Source organism: Gracilinanus agilis, chromosome 3, assembly GCF_016433145.1.
Source record: "Gracilinanus agilis isolate LMUSP501 chromosome 3, AgileGrace, whole genome shotgun sequence".
Lineage (NCBI taxonomy): Eukaryota > Metazoa > Chordata > Mammalia > Didelphimorphia > Didelphidae > Gracilinanus > Gracilinanus agilis.
In genome coordinates, this window is record NC_058132.1 from 478256832 (window position 1) to 478278100 (window position 21269).

Here is a 21269-nt window from a genome sequence, read left to right on the forward strand (position 1 = left end):
CAGTTTACTTAGCTGTTGGGCAATTAGGTTGTTTCCAGATTTTATCATAGGTACAAAATCATAGGGTTGCTGTAGGTAGGATCCTGTGTGCAGCTCTCATTCTCACTGACAGTGTCATTCGAAAACTTGGCTTCCTGTATAATGAATTGAAAAAAACCTATCAGGATAGATGAAAATCTGTCTCTCCACCCACAAGCATCTAATACTTTATAAATAAAACTAAATAGCTATTTGTTTCCTGTAGTCATTTCCCTCGGATCTCTTTAGTCTCTTTAAAATGCAGCAGACTCTGTTGGGGGTAAGCATTAGTAATAAACCAGTTACTATTTGGGTTATCTTTGTCACTATTGCTCATACCCTTCTCTGTGTCTCTAACGATGAGGAGAGTCCTTTGGGATTGTGTAGCAGTCATTCTACTGGGAGATCTGGTGACTTCTAGAGAACCTGAAATAAGTAAGTCAAACCTTTTGAGTATAAATGTTCATGGGATGTGATTGTCCCCTAGTTTTTGTATGTATTAACAATTCCTGATCTATTTTATCTTTGAAACTTATGACAGACTTGCCTAGGGTTGTGTGTCCTTATAAGTTAATTCCAGTTAATATGAGAATTGTATTAAGTGGCTGCTTCTTGTTTGAAATCAGAATTAGAATTTAATGAAGGTTTAGCTTTATTTATTTATTTTTTTGAACAGCACAGAAGAAGCATGCTTTTGCCTGCCAAGTTAAATCTGGAGCCACTTAATTGAGGAACTCCTAGCTTCTCTCTTTCACTTTACCCTCAAAGATATTTAATTGGCATTAAAAATTAGTATTTATTTTCTGTAGTAAGGACGTCTTATAGTGAAAGAAAAAAAAAGGACAGTGTAAAACAGTATAATGAGACATCACAGGGTAAATAAAATGATGAAGACCAGTGGGAAACTAAGACATAAATAGTTTATGTCTTAACACAAATAGTTCCAAGTCCCACTAAATGCGGGAGAGGCTGCGCATACAGGAACACCTTCTGGGAATGATTAGAATTCTTATCTTGCTGTCCTCCCAACCTGATTTCTGTGGAGATTTCAGAAAATTGTTGCCAGGCTATATACTCATATTATGAACTCTTTTCAAAGGACAAACAGGAGACACCAGATGGGAAAAGTTCCCAGAATAACTGAAAAACATTTAGCAGATTTCCAGTCAGACAGCTAATATGTTATATTCCAGCTCGATATGCTGGCAGTGGACTGTCACGCCTTGCAGATGAAAATAGGTATCATGCTTTCTAGTCCCTTAATACTTACTCTGAATTCTCCCAATGCTTCAACTATGACACAGCTCCTTACTTTCTAATTCTGTGCCAATCTCCCATCCACACGAATTTGTAAAGGTCCTTGAAGACATCACTTTACTCATGGTCTGGTGGTTGCAAATTGGATTGCCATATAGAGTGCTCCAGAACACTAATAAGGTATCGTATTGGGCTTCCACACAGGGAATGATAACAATGCAACTTTGCAGTTGAGTTTCAGTCTACATCCTCATGATTTATAGTTCCAATTGTAATCTGATCTAATCTGTCTACACATACTCCAATTAATTCAATTCTCTCCCAACATCAGAAGGCAGGGGAATGATGAATTAAGGTGTAATTTAAGTTGCTGGTATACATGGCAGTAGATTCCAGTCTCTTCTTTGAAAATCTAGCCTTTTCTCTCTATTGCTGACCAGCCTGGGATATGATTAGGGAAGGGACTTTAAAAACAGATGCCAAACTCATTTAAATTCACTTATGTTAAGGACAGAAATTTATGAAATGATTACTCATGTTCCAGATTCTTGACATCATATTGCACGTACTCCTTTCTGTTGTTATTCAGTTGTTTCGGTTGTCTCTGACTCTTTGTGACCCCATTTGGGGTTCTCTTGACAAAGTTACTAGAATGATTTGCCATTTTCTTCTCCTCTGAGGCAGAGTTATATGATTATGGTCACACAGCTAATAAGTATCTGAGACTGGATTTGAACTCAGGTCTTTTTTATTCTAGGGCTGGAGTTTTATCTTCTATACCACCCAGCTGCCTTACTCCTTTCAAGTACTTCTTTAGAAAATAACTTGGGATACTTTTCTTTTTCAATGTGAAGCCTGCTTTCTGCTAACCACAGCAAGGTGTAGAAATCTGGATCAGGAGACTGAAGACTTGTTTGACATTTACTTCCTTAGTGATCTTGAGCAAGTGACTTAACTTCCACTGACCTCAGGTTTCTTGTTTGTACAATGAGGTTAGTCAGATGGTCTTTACAGTTTTACATCTACATCTCTCATCTACATTTCTCATCTAGGAGTTCTCCATTTCAAAGAATTAGCAGGACAAGTCCTTTATTACTTTCCTTGTAATTAGGTCTTTTTTTTTTGGCAGTTTGCCTCTAATGTAGGGCAGAGTAGGTAGAATCAGCTCCATTTCATAAATGGGTAAACTGGGACACAGAGCAAATGCGGGATGTGCCCAAGGTCATACACAGAACCACTGGTGGAACCAGGACTTCTGCCACTTTCTAGTCCATTGTCCTTCCCATAAAATATAGCAGTGTGCTGTCTAGAGAGCTAACCTCCTTATGAAGGAGATAGATGTTCCAGGGAGTAAGTCATCTATGCTTCAGAGCCTGAATGGAGCCTTGTGCTCAAAATTCCCTTTTCCTACTGATTCAGGGTTTAGCAGTGGGCCTCAGCAGCAAAACAAAACAAAACCAAACAAAAACCGAATCTAGAGTCAGAAGACCTAGATTCCAATCCCAACTCTGCCATTTGCTGCCTGTGTGACCATAAGAAAGTTATTTAACTGTCTTGGGCATCTGCTGTCTCATCTGTGAAATGGAATGGTTGGATAAGATGACTTTTAAGATCCCTTCCTGCTTTCCATCTATGAAGCCCTGATCCTAGACAAGCAGTAGACATTCCACCACTGAAACTCCTCCAGCCTGATTGATTATTTCCTCTGGAACTCCTTAGAGTTCAGGATAGGAAAGCTGACTTTTATCCTGAGAAATCTGCCTTCTCAGCTCTAGTTATGAAAAATAAACCAATACAATTATCAAATATGAAAATATATGGATCATTCTGATGCTATAGTTCACCCTTGAAAGAGTTTTGTTGGATGATTTGTTCTCTGCTGGCAACATAGCTTTTCATTTTGTTTTGCTTTATTTTGTTTTTAGCAGTTACTCAAAGTTCACTTTCTTTGGGGGTTTATTTCATTTACATTATTATATTCATAATTTTTTAAACCTGTATTTGAAGTTGGGAAGTCTAAGTTTCATTTAATTTTATTTCATTTTGACACAAAATTTGTGGATAAAATGTCTGGACTGATAGTGACACTTATGGTTGCTTATGAATTTTTACCATGACTAGGGAAATGAAATATTAAGTAAGGTGGGTTTTTTTTTCTGACAGACAAATGCTATGTCAGAGAATTTTGTCTTATTGCAGTATCATTTAAGATAAAGACAATGCTCCATTACATAATATCTTGCGAAGTTCCATTCTTGAGGAAAATGAACTTTGTTTTAAAAAAACATTCTACTTTTCTCTTCCTGCCTTAAGAAAGCATTAACCTCAAATAGTATTTTTTTAATTCATTGTTTATCACAAAATCAGATGGAGATAAGGTTTGATGCATCCTGTTCTGTCATTGATGTACTGATGTCTTGCTGTGAGGGATATGGAGTAGATTTGTGATTTCACTGGTACTGGTTACCCTTTAGATGGAGGAAATTGTCTCTACAAATGCGGAACTATATTTCACCTGCAAGTTATGGTTTTAAAGGATTGCCAAAAGCACTAAGAGATTAAGTGACTTGCCCAAGGTCACTCAGCCAATACCTTTCAGAGGTAGGACTCTAATCCAGGTCATCTTATTTCTGAGGCCAGGTCTCTCTCTCTAATACAGCAAGTTGCCTCTCTGCTCTCTGGACCCTTCTGATTCAAATCCAGAGGATAAGACTTAATTCTATGTCATAGGCCATAGAGCCATGATGGAGAACCCATGGCATATATGTCAGAAGGGCACGCAGAGCCCTACCTGTGGGCTTGCCCACTGTCACACAAGTGCAGAGTTTGCCAGAGTTCCTTGCTAGAAAGCCAGAGGGATGAGGACCTGGGATGCTCCCTTCCCCTTCTCTGTGCTTGCCCCTCACCTGCCCCTCTAAAAGGTTTGCCATCACGATCACAGAGGAATTAAAATCTGGGGTCAGCTTTACACCAGAGAATAGGAATCTCTCCTTAACAATTATTATCATAAGCATTTATTATTTCCCCTTTCCAATCAAGGAATTAAGAAAGAACGAAAAAAAATACCTCATAACAAATAGACGTAGCCCAACAAAACATTCCCATATTGACCATGGCTCAAAATGTATCTCATTCTGGATTTTAAGTGCAACACTTTGCTGGCAGAAGGTGAGTGGAATGTTTGCATTGATCAGAGTTCTAAAGCCTTCCAAGAGTGCTTTTTTTTTTTACAATATTGTTCTTGTATAAATTGCTTTATTGATCCATTTGCTGTGCATTGATTAGTTTGCCATGCATTATTTCAAAGAGATCTTCCAAGTTTTCTCTGAACCTGTCCACTTTATTATTTCTTAGAGTTTTAAATAATATATTACATTTATATACCACATTTTTTCCCATCCATTCCCCAATAGGGAGATACTCCTTAGTTTCCATTTTATTTATTTGTTTATTTTACTTGTTGTTAAGTGAATGTCTGAATATTTTTTTTGCGTGTGCCAGGTCTTTCTGTCTTTCTTTGATCTTTTGGGGGGATAAGTTCATTAGTGGCACAGTTGGGTCAAAGGGCATACATCGTTTAGTAGCTTTTTAAAGCATAGTTCCAAATTATTTTCCAGTATGGCTAGACCAATTCACAATTCCACCAGCAATACACTCAATGTGCTAGTTTTTCCACAGCTTCTCCAATAGCTGTTATTTTCCAGAGTTTAGGAATCTTTAAGTTAGATCACAGTTGGAAAAAAGAACTCAACATACTGTCCTAGGGAAAACAAAAATAATCAAGATTGCACAGTCAACGTTTAAAGTCAAAGGCTAAATATATTTGGTTAGATAGACAACTGACCATCAATGTAATGTTCACACATATGACACTTCCTATGCATATCTACTTCATTTGCCTTATAAGACTGAGGCTTTAGAGTGGTAGAGGATCTTATAGAGCATCTATTCCACCTTCCTCCTCACCCCATTTATTTTATAGGTGATGAAACAGAATTTAGAGAATAGAAGTGACTTGTCCAAGGTCATATAATAAATATATTAATAAATTAATAATAAATATAATAAATAGTAGAGTTAGAATGTAAACCTAGGTCTTCTGAAAGACACTTGTACATCTCTTTCAACTATTCCCTACTGCCTTACGCACACACACACATACACACACGCACACGCAAACTATATGATTAACTGTATAGATAGAAAAATAAAGAAAAAGAAATAAAGTCTACGTTGACATAATTGAGTTCAGTAATAACATTTGATCTCTGTTGTTACTATCACATACAATTTTTGAAAGTATATTAGATAAGGAGGAAGCTTTGTGATGTTGGTAGTGTCTGAGAGAGAAAACATTGATATCTTTGACATCATTGCATATCAGCAGGTGACACAATGGATAGATCACTAGACCTGAAGGAAGACCTGCATTCAAATCTGGCCTCAGAAAATTACTAGCTATGTGACCTTGGGCAGATCACTGCCTCAATTTCCTCATCCACAAAATGAAGATAATAATAGCATCTACTTCCCACGATTGCTGTGATGATAAAATGAGATAATATTTGTAAAGTGCTTTGTAGATCTTAATGCAATATACACATGCTAGCTATTATTACTAGGACCAGGATGACTCAATGGAAATTTGCTCTTACCTAGTCTGTAGGGCTGTTCATATTTCTATGAACTAGCCAAGAAGTGATCTATTAACACTTTGCTTCTAGATCTGCCTCTAGTGAAATAACAGAGTATTTCACATCTCCAGTAAAGCCATCCTATAGAAATCCCAAACTATCTTTCAAGCAGTTGGGATGGAATTATTGAATTGTTTCCTGAATTTGTTATTCTACTCTATTGATGCAAGAGATGCATAGTAAAGAGGAAAGAGTGCTGTCTCAACAATCAATAGGTTCTGAGTTCAAAACTTGCCTCTAATATATACTGTCCATGTGCTCTTGGACAAGGCACTTTATCTTAAGTCTGAGCTTCATGATCTGTAAAATGAGAATTTTGGAGTTGATGGTCATTGAAGTATTTTCCTATGATTTGATATTTGATATTGAAGAGCTATGATTTGATAATTTTTGTGTCCTATCTTACAGTAAAAACATTTACTGAGAGTAGCAGGTTCACCAACAGAGAAAATAAATTTAGAATGTGGCCCGACAACTTACTAAGAGCTTCTTGTCCAAGAAACTCTTGCTAAATATCTTTCTTATGTATCCAAAAGATGCTGTTCCTTCCCTAAATTTATCATCCTTTCCAATAATATAGGTCTGTTCATTCTCCCCAAAACATTCAGTGAACATTCTTTCCTCAGCTCCTGGACTTTAATTCCCCTAACTTTCCACTTACATAAGAGTGGGAGATGTCCCAGAGAGATTTCCACAAAAGCTAAATATCTTGAGGGGCAGAAAGGTTCTCTTACACTTATAGAAATTTTATGTGTTCCTGCTCAGCATCACTAGGTCCAGGCCATAGTCTTTCCAGATATAATAAAGAAATTGCCATCCCTTCCCCCTATTCTCCTAGACCTTTGCTTTTTCCTCATGCATTTTATTTTTAAAAATACAGTTTTATTGATAATCTTTTGGTTTTTACTTTATATCATTTTGGAATACATCCCTTTCTCTTCTCCCACCAAATGAGTTTAAAAAAAAGATTCAACAGAACCAGTTTACACATCATCTTTTTGATAGAGCATCCAGCATCTCCACCTGTGGCCCTCACTTCTCCAATGAAAAAAGGGAGCCATATTTTCCATCTTTTCTTCAGGAGCAGGCATGGCTCACTATAACATTCAGTTTAAATTTATTCAGACATAAGAGATTTTCATGATTTGGACGTGAATTTTGGTGATTGCAGCAGTCCCTGGATAGGAGTTATTATTGGTAACTAATGAAAATTTTCAAATGATGCCAAATAGTTGTAAATGTGACATAAGAATTTTTTGATAATCATTTTCATGCTAGACAAATGTGTCATATGGAGCTCTGTGGTTTGGCAGATGGCCTACAAAGTTTCTGAGGTAATGGAATGACTTTGACTTAAAATGCACTATAGTGTTTGGCTATTGATTTCCATAGTGATCATGAATTTATTGTAGCATCTAATAGGTATTTCTACAAGTCAACTTAAGGGGACCCTCCTCATTTTGAAGGAAATTCTCAGTAATCAAACAGTGCTTGTCACATGCCTAGGTTCTACAGTGTTCGAATCAATCCATCTCTAAAAGGCTCCAGGGGTCAGTTTAAAAATCAATTCCTACAGTGTTCGTGTTCTGAGAAAAAGATATTTAGAGTATGGAGTATTAAACAATTAAAAAAATACCCGAAGTTTTACATTCTACTGAATTAACCAGTTAGAGATGCCAAAGATATTAATGTTCTGTCTTTCAGCGATACCCTATTAGAGTCTCTGGTAGTCATGATGCCTGGAAAGGGGCCTTTTACCCAGAAATTGAAAATTAAGTAGAGGCAAATGGGACCTGGAATGCTTTAGACAATGAATAATGTTTTTGGCTCTTGTCCAGGTTCATAAACCCCCAATTTCTCTAACCTAGATAACTCCTAGTTTCTTTTTCTTTCTTTGGTTAGAAGGTAGAAGAAAAATTCTGAAATCCATTCGAATGTATCCCTAAGGCAGAGATTCCAACTCAAGTGTTTCTGCAATTTTTTTCCCGGTGTATTGTATATATATATACATATATATATAAATATCACTCACACACACACACACACACACACACACACACACACACACACACAATCCTCATGGGATTCTCTAGAGCTTCTTAAGCCAAAATTTAACTTCATTGAATTGTTTGTATTAAAATGTGCCATATGACATTTTTTGAATATGTCTCTTTTTTCTTTGAAAGATAATGGTACAGTGTTATAAAATTTCTCAAATGACTGTTGTAAATTCTGTTGCAAAACTGTGCCCTAAGGAATTCACCAAATAAGCAACTCTAGAGGTCTGTCTAAATCTTGGCCCTGAGAGGATTGATTTCAGAAAGGATTCTCTCTGCCTCTCTCCTTACCAATTTTGTAAACTCCAAAGTAAAAGTAAAGTTTTCCTCAAATTAAATAAAAAAAACTTACTGAGAATCTTCTTGGAGTATAACACTGTACTATTTGCTGATTTGTTGATGTTAAGTTGATTAGCTACATCTGACTCTTAGTGACCCCATTTGGGATTTTCTTGACAAAGATAATGGAGTGGTTTGTTATTTCGATTTCTAGCTCATTTTTAATAGAGGAGGAAACTGAGTCAACCAGAGTTAAGTAACTTGCCCAGGGTCCCTTAGCTAGTGTCTGAGGTAAAATTTGAATTCAGGTCCTCCTGACTACAGGGCTGGTACTCTATCCACTCTGCCAACTAGCCATTGCACTAGCTCTTGGGGATACAAGTTTAAGACACAGTCTCTAAATCTAGCTGGAGAATTAACCCATGAAAAATAAAAAATCTGGCCTCAGTCACTTCCTAGCTATATGACCTTGGGCAAGTCACTTAAGCCATATTTCCTAGCCATTACTGTTCTTCTGCCTTGGAACCAATACACAGTACTGATTCTAAGATGGAAGGTAAGGGTTAAAAAAAATAAAAATTAAATAATTATAGTACAAGAGAAAAGTAGAGATCCAAGACAACTGCAAGGAAAGATATGATTAATGCCTAAATAAGTGCTACATATATTATGTACTCTATGAATTCAGAAAAGAGGGAATGATATTTTAAGTATAGTTATGAAGGATTTTGTGAAGGAGGTAGATAGTCATAGAAAACAGGTTGGATTAGGAATTATAGGCATGCTCTAATTGGCATAACTTTAGAATTGAAAGAGAACTTAGAGTCATCTATCTCCTTATTTTCATATCGGGAAACTGAGGCCCATAATCAGTGGACAACTGACTTGCTCATGTTCATACAGGTAGGCAGTACATAGAAAAATGGGATTCAAACCCATGTCTTCTCACTCCAAATCTCATGCCTGTTCCCCTGTACCATGAATCCTCTCAGGCAAAAGAAGGAAGATAGGACGATGGCAGTAACAAAAAAAAATTATTTTTTGTAAAGCCTTAACCCCATTTGTGTCCTTCAACAGGCTTAAAAAAGTTCTTGTGGGGGGTGGGGCAGCTGGGTAGCTCAGTGGATTGAGAGCCAGGCCTACAGACGGGAGGTCCTAGGTCCAAATCTGGCCTCAGACACTTCCCAGCTGTGTGACCCTGGGCAAGTCACTTGACCCCCATTGCCTAACCTTTACCATTCTTCTGCCTTGGAGCCAATACACAGTATTACTCCGAGACGGAAGGTAAGGGTTTTAAAAAAAGAAAAAAAAAAGTTCTTGTGAAAAGGCAATGCCTGTAAGGTCAAATTCCCATTGCTTTAAGAAAATGAAGAAATCAAACCTGTTTTGTGCAATGTATGAAAGGTCCCTCCCACCCCCTTGTAACACCAAATTAGTTAAATACATCCCAAGTTCTTTTGCAGCTTGCCAAGTTTAAATAATTCTTGCCAACATCAGGAACTTAGTGCGTACATAATGCAGAAAAGCAAACCAATACAGAACTAAATAACTCAGTTCCTTTAAAAGAAAGGAAGCAGAATGAGAAGAGGAGCCAGAGAGGTTTACATTTCTGGATTTGCCACTGACTCATTCATTATGTGGGTGAGTCCTTTAACTACATAATGCTTTAACACTTTGGTCAGAAAATGGGGATGTCAGTTCTTATCACAAAACATTTTTATAGGCAGATCCAAAGAAGGTTGATGACAACACTCACTGAGAATAAAGTTGTGATCCTCAAATGATATGACAGCAAATAGAGGGTGCTCATGTTGAGTGATAGATTGAGTCCACCCCTGGCAGATGGGAACTCTTTATTCAGTCAGACATCACTGATCTTACATTTGTAATTGGGAAAAAATGTGGTTCACGCAAGAGATGGTGGTCATATGTGGGAGGCATCTGATGATAAATGTCATTGAATGAGAGGATCATAGGATTTGTGAGCTGGAAGGGTCTTTGAGGGAATTCAAGATGGTTCAGTGAATAGAGTGCCAGGACTGAAGTCAAGAAGACTCATCTTCCTGAGTTCAAATCTGGCCTCAGACTGTGTGAAGTAAATTATTTAGGGGTCGTTGATCCCGAGGGCAGAGTCTAACCCTGGTGTGTCAATGTGCCTGAGCTAGCATAATGTGGTGTTGTCATGGAAGGGCAGAAGGCATGACGTTTAAAAGCCATTGGCCAAGGAAAGGGAGGTGGAGGTGACAGGATTTTTAAAGTCATTTTCTTGGCTTCCTTACCTGCCATGGGACTGGCATTTTTTCTCTGTGCTGCAGTTTATCTGGTGAGCCTTGGGAGCATGATCTTAGCCAGGCAAATGGAGCATCAGATCTAGAAAGGTTTTTTCAACTTTCTCTCTTTCTGTCTCTCTGTCTTTATCTCTGTCTCTGTCTGTCTGTCTGTCTGTCTGTCTATCTATCTCTCCTAATAAATGCTCATAAATCTGGAGATGAGCCTCTAGATCAGTTTTTATTTGTAACAAGACACTTACAAGCTGTATGACTCTGGGCAAGTCACATAACCTTGCTTGCCTCAGTATCCTAATCTGTAAAATGAGTTAGAGAAGGAAATGATGAACAACTCCATTTTCTTTGCCAAGAAAACTCCAAATGGGGTCGTGAAGAGTCATACATGACTGAAAATGATCCAACAACAAAAACTAGATAAAGAGAGGCAAATGTCTTACTTAATATCTCTAAGCAGAATTACTTAGATTGACTCCAAGTCCTGTGTTTATTTTAGCATACACTGTTGTCTTCTCAGAGCACATTAAGGAACCTAGATGAAGTCAGGCCTCCTGAAAACTAACCAAACTTTTAAGGCGTTTTTTTGGGTTAGTGTCCACTCAAAAGTCTAACAGTCCCAGCACTTGTTTTGATAGACCAATCATGGTACACACTAGTTTAAAACAAAAAGACACTTTATTAAGTAACAAAATAAATAATGAGGAAATTTCCTGCAATGCACATAGGAGTATCATTTCTCATATATTCTTGGTATATTCCTGGGAACACACGTGGGGAATAACCACAGGAGGAAGCAAATGTGTCAGGAACCTATGGGACCAGGGCAGTTTATTCTTGCAGGGTCCTATCCCAGCTTTTATAAGTTTTTGCTCTCTGTACAACCACTTTCTCTTTGGAGTCCCTGATGGCTGTCAAGTCACACGGGAGAGTGAGGCAACTCAGTGGATAGAGCACAAGCCCAGAGTCAAGAAGACATCTTCCAGAGTTCAAACCTGGGCCCAGGCCCTTATAAATTATGTGACTCTGGGCAAGTCACCTAATCCTATTTGCCTCAGTTCCCTCATCTGTAAAATGAGCTGGAGAAGGAAATGGCATAGCACTGTAGAATCTTTGCCAAGAAAATCCCAAATGGGTCACAAAGAGTCAGAAACAATTAAAATAACTGAATAACAAATCAATTCATGAGGTACTTCCTTCACACTTGTTTTCGGGACCTCTTGATGGTCTTTGCCTGACTTTCAGCTCCTATATGTCCTTTTTCCTACAGTTCAGTGTCCTTTTTTTTTTTTTCATTAGCCAAAGGAGCCATGCTAGTTCTTTCAGTGACTCAGATTCATTGCCATATATAGCCCTCACAAGCAAAGGGCAGCAGAAGCCCAGAGGCTTAGATTAAAGTCTATCATTTACAGTGAATCTGCCTCAGGCTTCTCCTTAAATTTAGACAACAATTTGAATTAAATGAGCAATTTCCTTTTATTTTCTTTCAACTCCCATCAAATCAATTGTGGACCATGTGAATGGTATCGGGACCTTTAGTGTTGTTGACATCTTTTGTCAGACTTTTCTGCTATCGACTTTTTTTTTTTTTATAAAGATATAGAATGATATATGAGCACTGCTGAAAGGGTATGAATAAATTTTTTTTAAACCCTTACCTTCCATCTTGGAGTCAATACTGTGTATTGGCTCCAAGGCAGAAGAGTGGTAAGGGTAGGCAATGGGGGTCAAGTGACTTGCCCAGGGTCACAGAGCTGAGAAGTGTCTGAGGCCAGATTTGAACCTCCTGTCTCTAGGCCTGACTCTCAATCCACTGAGCTACCCAGATGCCCCCATGAATAAAATTTTAACCTGAACATAATAAAGTTCTCCCCACCCCCTCCCATCCCAAATCTTTATCTTCTGTTTTAGGATTAACACAAGTATTGGGGGTTAAGTGACTCATTCAGGATCACACAGTTAGGAAGTATCTGAGGTCCAATTTGAACCCAGGACCTCCCATCTCTAGGTCTGGAACTCTATCCACTGAGCCACCCAGCTGCCCCCAGTTCTAATAGCTATATGACAATAACTTAGCTCACGGGCAACTAGTATTTATTGTTGAAAGTAGAGCAGATCATAATGTCCCTTTATCCCATAGCTAAGTGGCACAGGGACATTAAGCCTACTCGGCAGTGTTGGAAGCAAATTTCCCTCTCCATTATATCACCTTTTTAAATGTCATCTCTTAGTGACCTGGAGGTCAAAAACCACTGAGTAAATTCAGATATAGATAAGCCCCCAGAGAAAGGAAGTTAAAGAACCAAGAAACCAATGAAACAGGAAACTGATCCCATAGGTGGCCCAGGCAAATTAAGAAACTATGTTTGGTTCCTGAGATATGATGTATGAGAGTTAGTGGGTGGAGAAAAGGGTTTATAAGGTTAGACCAGGAGCCTGTCTGGATCTTCTGGCTGGATTGTGGAGAGTGGAAGGAACCCTGGTCGGAGTTTAGTCACAGTTCCATCATGGCGGCCAATAGATCAGAAGGCTAAGTATCTCTCTACCTCTTTCCTGCCTTTCCTCCTCTTTACTACTACTATTACTTTGACTTAGTTAATAAAATTATTAAGCTACTATCAGCCTCGTAATTTTAATTATTATAGCAGGGATAGGAGAGGATAAAGCTGTTCAACATAAATAGGAGTCTGAGAAAACCTAGAACCTAGAAGTGCCTTACTGCTAACAATACTCCACATTTCCTACATTTGTCCTCTTCTCTCCATTCAGAGCATGATATTCTTCATTCAGATTCTCATCATCTTTCACTCAAATTATGGAAACAGTCTCCCTTTCTCAAGATATACTCTTTGTTGTTCCATTCATCAATCAATCAAGGAATCAAATGAAAAAGCAATTATTAGAACCTACTACTTTCCAGACATTGCGCTAGGCATTGGGGGTATAAAGAGCCAACGTAGGCAGTCATTGCCCTCAAGAAACAGATTCAAATGGTAGGGGTGGGGATGGAAAACATGAATTTATTCAGGCATATGGAAAACACATATAAAAGAGTTACTTGGGGAGAAGATAGTAGCAGCTAGGGAGACTAGGGAAGGCCTCATGATGACTGAAGCACTTGAACTAATTTGGGAAGGAAGTCAGGAGTTCAAAGAATCAAAGTGAAGGAGGGAGGGAGGGAGTAAATTCAAAGGATTATACTTGTAACTGGAAAGGACTTCAGAGAGACAATCTAATTCAATCCCCTCATTTCGTTGTTGTTGTTGTTGTTCAGTTGCTTCAACTGTGTCTGATTCTTTGTGACCTCATTTGGAGTTTTCTTGGCAAATATACTAGAGTGGTTGGTTTACCATTTCCTTTTCCAACTCATTTTATAGATAAGGAAACTGAGGCAAACAGGATTAAATGATTATTTACACAGGGTCACATAGTTAGCAAGTATCTGAGGCTATGTTTGAACTCAAGAAGATGAGTCTTCTTGACTTTAAGTCTGGTACTCCATCCATTGTACCACCTAGCTGTCCAAATTTGATGTTCTATATCTAGCTCTCCATGACACTATTTGGGATTTTCTTGGCAAAGATCCTAAAGTTGCTTGCCATTTCCTTTTCTAGTTCATTTTGAGGCAAACAAGATTAAAACCTTGCTCAGGGTCACCCTGCTAGTAAGTGTCTGAGACCAGATTTGAATTCAGGAAGGTGCATCTTCTTGACTTCAGACCCAACCCCCGTATCCTCCTTGCCACCTAACTGCTCTAGCCTCCCTCATTTTATATACGAGGAAACATGCTTTTCAGAAGTGGTAAATGCTTTCCTATGTGTAGTAATAGTCATGTTTTGAAACCAGGATTCTGTTGCCAGAATCAATTTGCTTTCTATTATACCACCTAGCATGAAGGACTTCCAGTGCCAACAGATGAAAAAACTGAGTCAAAAGTTTCTGGTTTCTCCCAATAACCACAAAAAATTTTATAAGGGAGAGTTGAGTGTCTCATCCATTTTCAAATGAGGAAACTGAGGCCTGTATAAGTGAAGTGATTTGTTTAAATTTGCATGGATTTCTAGGAGTACAACTGGGCTCAATCTCAGGTTCTCTGATTCCAAATCCAATGCTTTTTCCACAACAGAAGCATTTAAGGGACTTTTTTTTAAACCCTTACCTTCCATCTTAGACTCAATACTGTGTATTGGTTCCAAGGCAGGAGAGTGGTAAGGGCTAGGCAATGGGGCAATGGGGGGGGGGAAATGACTTGCCCTGGGTCATCCAGCTGGGAAGTGTTTGAGGACAGATTTGAACCCAGGATCTCTCATCTCTAGGAGTGGCTCTCCATCCATTGAACTTCCCAGCTGCCTCCCAAGGGACATTTCTTAAATGCTGCTGACACTACAACTAACATTAGGGATCCTGTGGACAGAGTAGGGATAAAAGTGGCAAAAACAGAAGATAAAAGAAAGGGACCATGAGGGGAGATGGTTAGAAAAGAGACCAACTTCTTGAAAGTGTGAGTAAGAAAAAAGAAACAGCAGAAATAAACCGGGGGTTGGAGAGCCAGAAGATTAATGCTAGCAAAGGCAAGTCTTTATCTCTATCAGAGATGAGTTACCATAGCCCATTTAGGAATTGGTATGAGCAGCAAGAGTAGGAACATTTTTTTGATTAAAAGATAAGAATTCTGCATCCTGTTTGGTCCTGAGCCATCTTTCTTTCCTAATCCTGTTTATTCTCTTCACTGAGGTATTGTAGCAGTTGAAAACATTCCCAGAAAATATTCTTCAAACTGATTGAGAAAGTTGCATTCTAAGATTAAAGGCCAGTAGGACATGCATGAAACAAAAATCATTGTAGTAAGATTGGATTTTTTTTTCTTTGCTAAAATCTAAGGATTTTTTTCCCTCTTCCTTTCAGGATAGTAGAAGTCAATTTGGATATATTCATCTGACATGGATCATCTTTCCTCTCTGCAGTCTGATCCTGTCTTAATAGTGGAATCGAGGTGATACAATGGATGGAATACTAGACTCAGAGTGAGAACATTTGAATTCAGATCCCACTTCAGACACTTACTTGTTATGTATCACTGGCCAAGTTACAACCTCCCTCAGCCTCAGTTTCTTCATCTCTAAAATAGGAAAATAATTGGATCTTTTTCAGAGGCTTATTGAAAGAATCAAGTGAAAAAAATATAAAAAGTTTACAAACCTTAAAAGTGCAACAAAATACTATTTTTATTAATCCAAACTTACTTGTTTCCCCAAGCAAACTGTACATATTAGCCAGGCTTATTTTTGTACTATTTGCTGAAACAAAGCATGTTCATTCATACTTCTTTGACTTTGTTCATGTAGTTTTGTGCCTAGAATTCTCTCTTGATGATTTCTTCTTCATCTTCTTTTTAAAAACCCTTACCTTCTGTCTTAAAATCAATATTAAATATGAGTTCTCAGGCAGAAGAAGAGTAGACATTAGGCAATTACAATTCACACAGCAAAAACTGTCTGAGAACAGATTTGAACCCAGGACTTTCCATCTCCCGGCCTGGCTCTCTCTCCACTAAGTGATCCATACAACCTCTTGTTAATAGCAATGTGCCCTACTTTTCAAGACCCAGTTTAACCAAAGGGCTGAAATAAGTACATTGTTCAGATCCTAGAAAACCTGGCCCATGTGGATCTTTATCTCCCCTCAAGTCCTATTACACTTATTGCATGCTCAGGGATATGCTAGTAAAAATTAATAACAATCTCCTGGGGAAAAAAGGTGTGTATGACATACTTTAAGTCTAATCTGCATTATTATCATTTTCTCTTTCACTTTCTTAATCAATCTAAGCTTACTTAGTGAATCTAAGATTCATTAAGCTCAATCAATAAAACAATAAATCGAGTCCAGATTTGTAGTATTTGTCTATTTACTAGGTGCCACAGTTTACAAGCACTCAGACTGAAAATGTAAAGGGTCTTGAGAGCTATGAACTGGCTTTTGTACATCTCTGCGTATGCCACCCTTTTGACAATCCTATCCTGTCTTAGCCTATTTAACTTGTAAGTGTTTGTGCTAACTCAATGAGATGATAAGCTCTTTGTGGGTAGGGTTTAAATCTTCTCTTTCTAGTCCTTTTCTGGGCACATAGGAATCACTGACCTACCTGGCAGAAGAGGCAGGTGAGAACAAGTTGTTCCAGTGACCATGAAGGTGGCAGAAGCAGGTGGCATGGAGTACTTAGAGCTTGGTCAGACATCAAAGAAGTCAAAGGCATCAACTGTATCCCAGACCATCATCAGTTGTCTTGACTTTTGTCTTGCCACTGAACATTGATGACTCTGGAAGAGAGAGTGAGGCGGACAATTGCCCAGCTCTCTCACTTAAATTCAATTTATGCTCAAGTCAAAAGATATCCCTTTTGTTGGTACATTGGTGATCTTCAAGTACAAAGGATAAGAATACACTGAATAAGTGGTTGTTTAACTGATTCATCATTATTGACTGCTATAGAAAGCAGCCACAACTATAAATATATCAAATAAACAATATGAATATATCAAAATAATTTGTCTCTTTTTTAATCAGTATATTCCCATTTCACGAATGCTTGCACCAACAGTGCAAATTATGCTAGTTATGCATACATTAGAAGTAAGTTCTATGAGATCAGGGACTTTTTAACTTTTGTTCTTATATTTCTAGCACTGAATACAGGGCCTGGTAAATAGTAGGAATTTAATAAATAATTATTGATTGACTGAAGTGAAAGGTTAAAAAAAGCTCAGCTATGACTCTTCTGTTTACCAGCTTATTTTTTCCTTAGGAAACAATGTGAGTATACAGATTATCAATTTCAATTTTGAACGGACACAAGTTAAGTGGAATGTCAGTGACTATTTGATGAAGAAGAATTTAACTTTCCTTTATGGGTAAGTATTTATGAAGAAAATTCTCAGTATATGGAAAGTAAATTATATTATTTTCTGAAATATTTTCCTTCTAGAGACAAGGAGAAGAATGCCAGAGGGAAATGACAATCTTTATAAAGTCTCTATCTTCAGATTATAGTTTAGTCCTTAGTTTATATCACAATTACATTTCTCCAAGTCTTCTGATGAGTCACAAGCTTAACCATTCAGACTCATATGTTAGTTATTTCCAAGGTGCTTATTTATATCTCTGAGAATGATGGGTTTAGAGGTTAGAGTAGCTGATCCTATGACATGTTTTCAGGGAATTTCTGACAATTTTTTCCCTGCTATTTGATAAAGTCAAGGATAGGGATTGCATCTGTGACTCTATTGGTGTAGGGAATTTCCAGATAATGAAACTGCCTCTATAAACCCAAACCTACAACTTCTCTGCAATTTATAGTATTTAAAAATAATATTTTCCCCAATTGCTTGCTTAAAACAATTTTTTAAAATTTAGTTGCTTGTTACTGTAGGAATTAAATTTTAATGGTTTGACTGAAACATATGAAAATTAAAAATAATATGGTAGTCACCGATTTAAAGTATTATTATTCAAAGTCAAAATTGCTTTTAATAGCTTCTATTTACAAAAGAGGTGGAAAGAGTGAAAGTAGAGAAATACAGAAAGGTAGAGAAAACATTTAGCCTTTCTTTTTTTTTTTAAATTTTTTTTAAGGGTTTAAACCCTTAACTTCTGTGTATTGACTTATAGGTGGAAGAGTGGTAAGGGTAGGCAGTGGGGGTCAAGTGACTTGCCCAGGGTCACACAGCTGGGAAGTGTCTGAGGTCAGATTTGAACCTAGGACCTCCTGTCTCTAGGCCTGGCTCTCAATCCACCGAGCTACCCAGCTGCCCCCAACATTTAGCCTTTCTATCTGAATATTGCTCTGGTGCTCCACTCAGTCAAGACTTGTTGACCTTCAGTGAGGTTAAACTTTCTCCAGAAGACAATAAAGGAAAGCCAGCTATTCACTTACCCAGGTTCTCTCCAAGAGGTAGGCAGAAAGGATGACTAGAGGTGAAGATGACTCCTGAGGCTGACTTTCTTCTTGAAGCCCACTTCCTTCTTGAAGCTAACTTCCCCAGCCCCAGAAATTCAGGGTCTTTTATAGTGACTTCTTGTCCCTTCCCTTCTTCAAGGGGCCAATCATAGTTTCCAAACTGCCTAGACACTGCCCATTAGTGGGATCCACTTTTCGCTTTCTAGAAGGGTAAATTCTCAACAAAAGGATTCACAGATTTCTGGCTGATTGAGTATCTGCCTGTGTGAATTCTCTTAGTGGTTTGCAGCTCTCCACCTAGTTCAAGCTTTTGTTGATTCAGTCAACAGGTAGGCAAAGGAGATTTAATCCTGCCTTTCACAATCTAGTGAGGTACTAAATAGAAGTACTTAAGTTATTGTTAACCAAAATGTTAACTCAAAATAGACAAAGGAAATAAAGGATTCCCTTTCACAAGCCTGAACTCAGAATAGACAAAGAGAACAAATAATTCTTTTTCACATTACATTCAAATACCCAGCTAACTCTCTATTTCCTTTCTTGCCCCTTCTTTAGAGAAGTCATCATTTGACAAAAAGATATATGTATATATAAAACTATGTCTTAGTTTTATTTATCAGTTCTGTCTCTGGAGGTGAACATACAGAAGTCATTCTTCAAATAATATTTTTGTTGCTGTATGTAATATTCTCTTGGTTTTGTTCATTTCACTCTTCATAATTTCATGTAGGTTTGTCCATGTTTTTGCAAAATTAAATCATTCATCATTTCTTAAGGCACAATAGTAGAATTCCATTATAATCATATGCCACAACCTGTAATAGCAATTTTTAATATTCACATAAAATATTTTGGAGACCCCAATTTTCTCTTTCTCTGTCTTCTTCCCCTGCCTCCCTCCTCATTGAGACAGTCAACAATCCAAAATACATTTTACATGTACAAACATTTAAAATATTTTTCTATATTAGTCCTTTCATGAAAGAAAATAATGAAAAAAAGTGAAACATAGTATGTTTGGTTCTAGTTTGAGACTCAATCATTTTTTCCTCTGGAGGAAGAAGACATTTTCCTTTTATTCTTTCCTTTCTCTTCTCCTTTCCTTTCTCTTCTCCTTTCCTTTCCTTTCCTTTCCTTTCCTTTCCTTTCCCTTCCCTTCCCTTCCCTTCCTTTCCCTTCCCTTCCCTTCCCTTCCCTTCCCTTCCCTTCCCTTCCCTTCCCTTCCTTTCCTTTCCTTTCCTTTCCTTTCCTTTCCTTTCCTTTCCTTTCCTTTCCTTTCCTTTCCTTTCCTTTCCTTATAAGTCACCTTGCCCAACTAATGATCACAGAGATAGTGACAGAGTGTGCATTTGAACTTGTCTCTAAATCTAACATTTTCCCAACTTTTTTTATCCTATGGATAAAGACAGTAAAAGCTCATTGTAAAATGCCTCTTCATAGTATTGTTTAGGTTATGCCATATCAGTCCAAATATATGCTACATTTGCAAAATCTCTCTCTATTAGAGAACACATATATCTTTTCCAAATGAATATTTAACTTCTTCATGTAATGTCTTCTTGATCTGCCAATAATAGTTATATTAAAATAATAGTTATATTAAAAATTCTACTTTTTAAAAAATCCCTTATCTTCTGTCTTAGAATCAATACTGTGTTTTGGTTCCAAGGCAGAAGAGTGGTAAAGGCTAGGCAATGGGGGTTAAGTGACTTGTCCATAGAACTAGAAAGTGTCTGAGGCCAGAACTGAATCCAGGACCTCCTGTCTCTGGGCCTGGCTCTCAAATCACTAATCCACCTAATTCCCCCTCTTTATTTTATTTTGAAGGGCTATCATGACGAAAGTGTGAACTAACCTTTTCACCTTCCAATTATAGTAAGAGAGACTTAAGTAAGAAGGGCTTGCAAAGATTGTGGTAGAAGTTACTGAGCTATAAAAAATAATGAGTAGGTTAATTAAAATTAATTAAATTAAAATGAAAAATTAATAAAAATGGAAAAATCCATATGAAATTATGAAGAGTGGAATGAGCAAAAGCAAGTGAACATTATATATAGCAACAGAACTTGTGTATACCTACCTCTGGGAAAGAACTAATAAAAATAAACAAGACATTATTTTATCTATACATTTTTTTGGTCAAATAATGCCTTCTGTAATGCAGGGAGGGAGTCAAGTGAATATTTAAATGTAACAAACACATAAATAAAATTAAAGAATAATAAATGACAAGATTCCCAACATTGATGAAACCAAGGATTCCTTTATCTAAGGCAAGTTCTCTAACGGTTATATCATATCTGTTTCTCTATTTGTGTGGATATGCATATATATTTACATTTACTAACATAATTACATATATCTTTGCATATATTTTTATTTTATTATATTAAATTTATACACTTATATTTACAAATATATATGCAAATAAGGTACACATATACATATATGTACCAATGTGTTTACAAATGTAAATATAAATGTGTGTAGCTATATATCTGTATACCTATATACCACTTACCTGCTCCCAATCCTAGATTTTTAAAGGTTATGTTGAATGAAGAGGAGTACTGACATATTCTGCCATTTTAGAAAACTGTGGGTATAGTTCTGAGGACTAATTTAGTTAAGGTTTCAAGCAGCTCATTCATTGAATGCTGCACACTTGACAATGAATGATTTGGTCATGACTACCAATAAAACAAAGGAAAATTCAAAACAGTTT

The 21269-nt window shown here is 37.3% G+C and overlaps 1 protein-coding gene across 1 annotated transcript in view; it reads left to right on the plus strand.

Moving 5' to 3' along the window:
* The first annotated feature begins 377 nt into the window (after positions 1 to 377).
* The window catches only part of CRLF2 (cytokine receptor like factor 2), a 40941-nt gene continuing 20049 nt past the window's right edge, over positions 378 to 21269 (plus strand). Inside the window, exons 1-2 of the mRNA XM_044666995.1 lie at positions 378 to 453; positions 17393 to 17498. Of these exons, the coding sequence (XP_044522930.1) occupies positions 378 to 453; positions 17393 to 17498 (182 nt within the window). The remainder of the gene's footprint in view (positions 454 to 17392; positions 17499 to 21269) is intronic.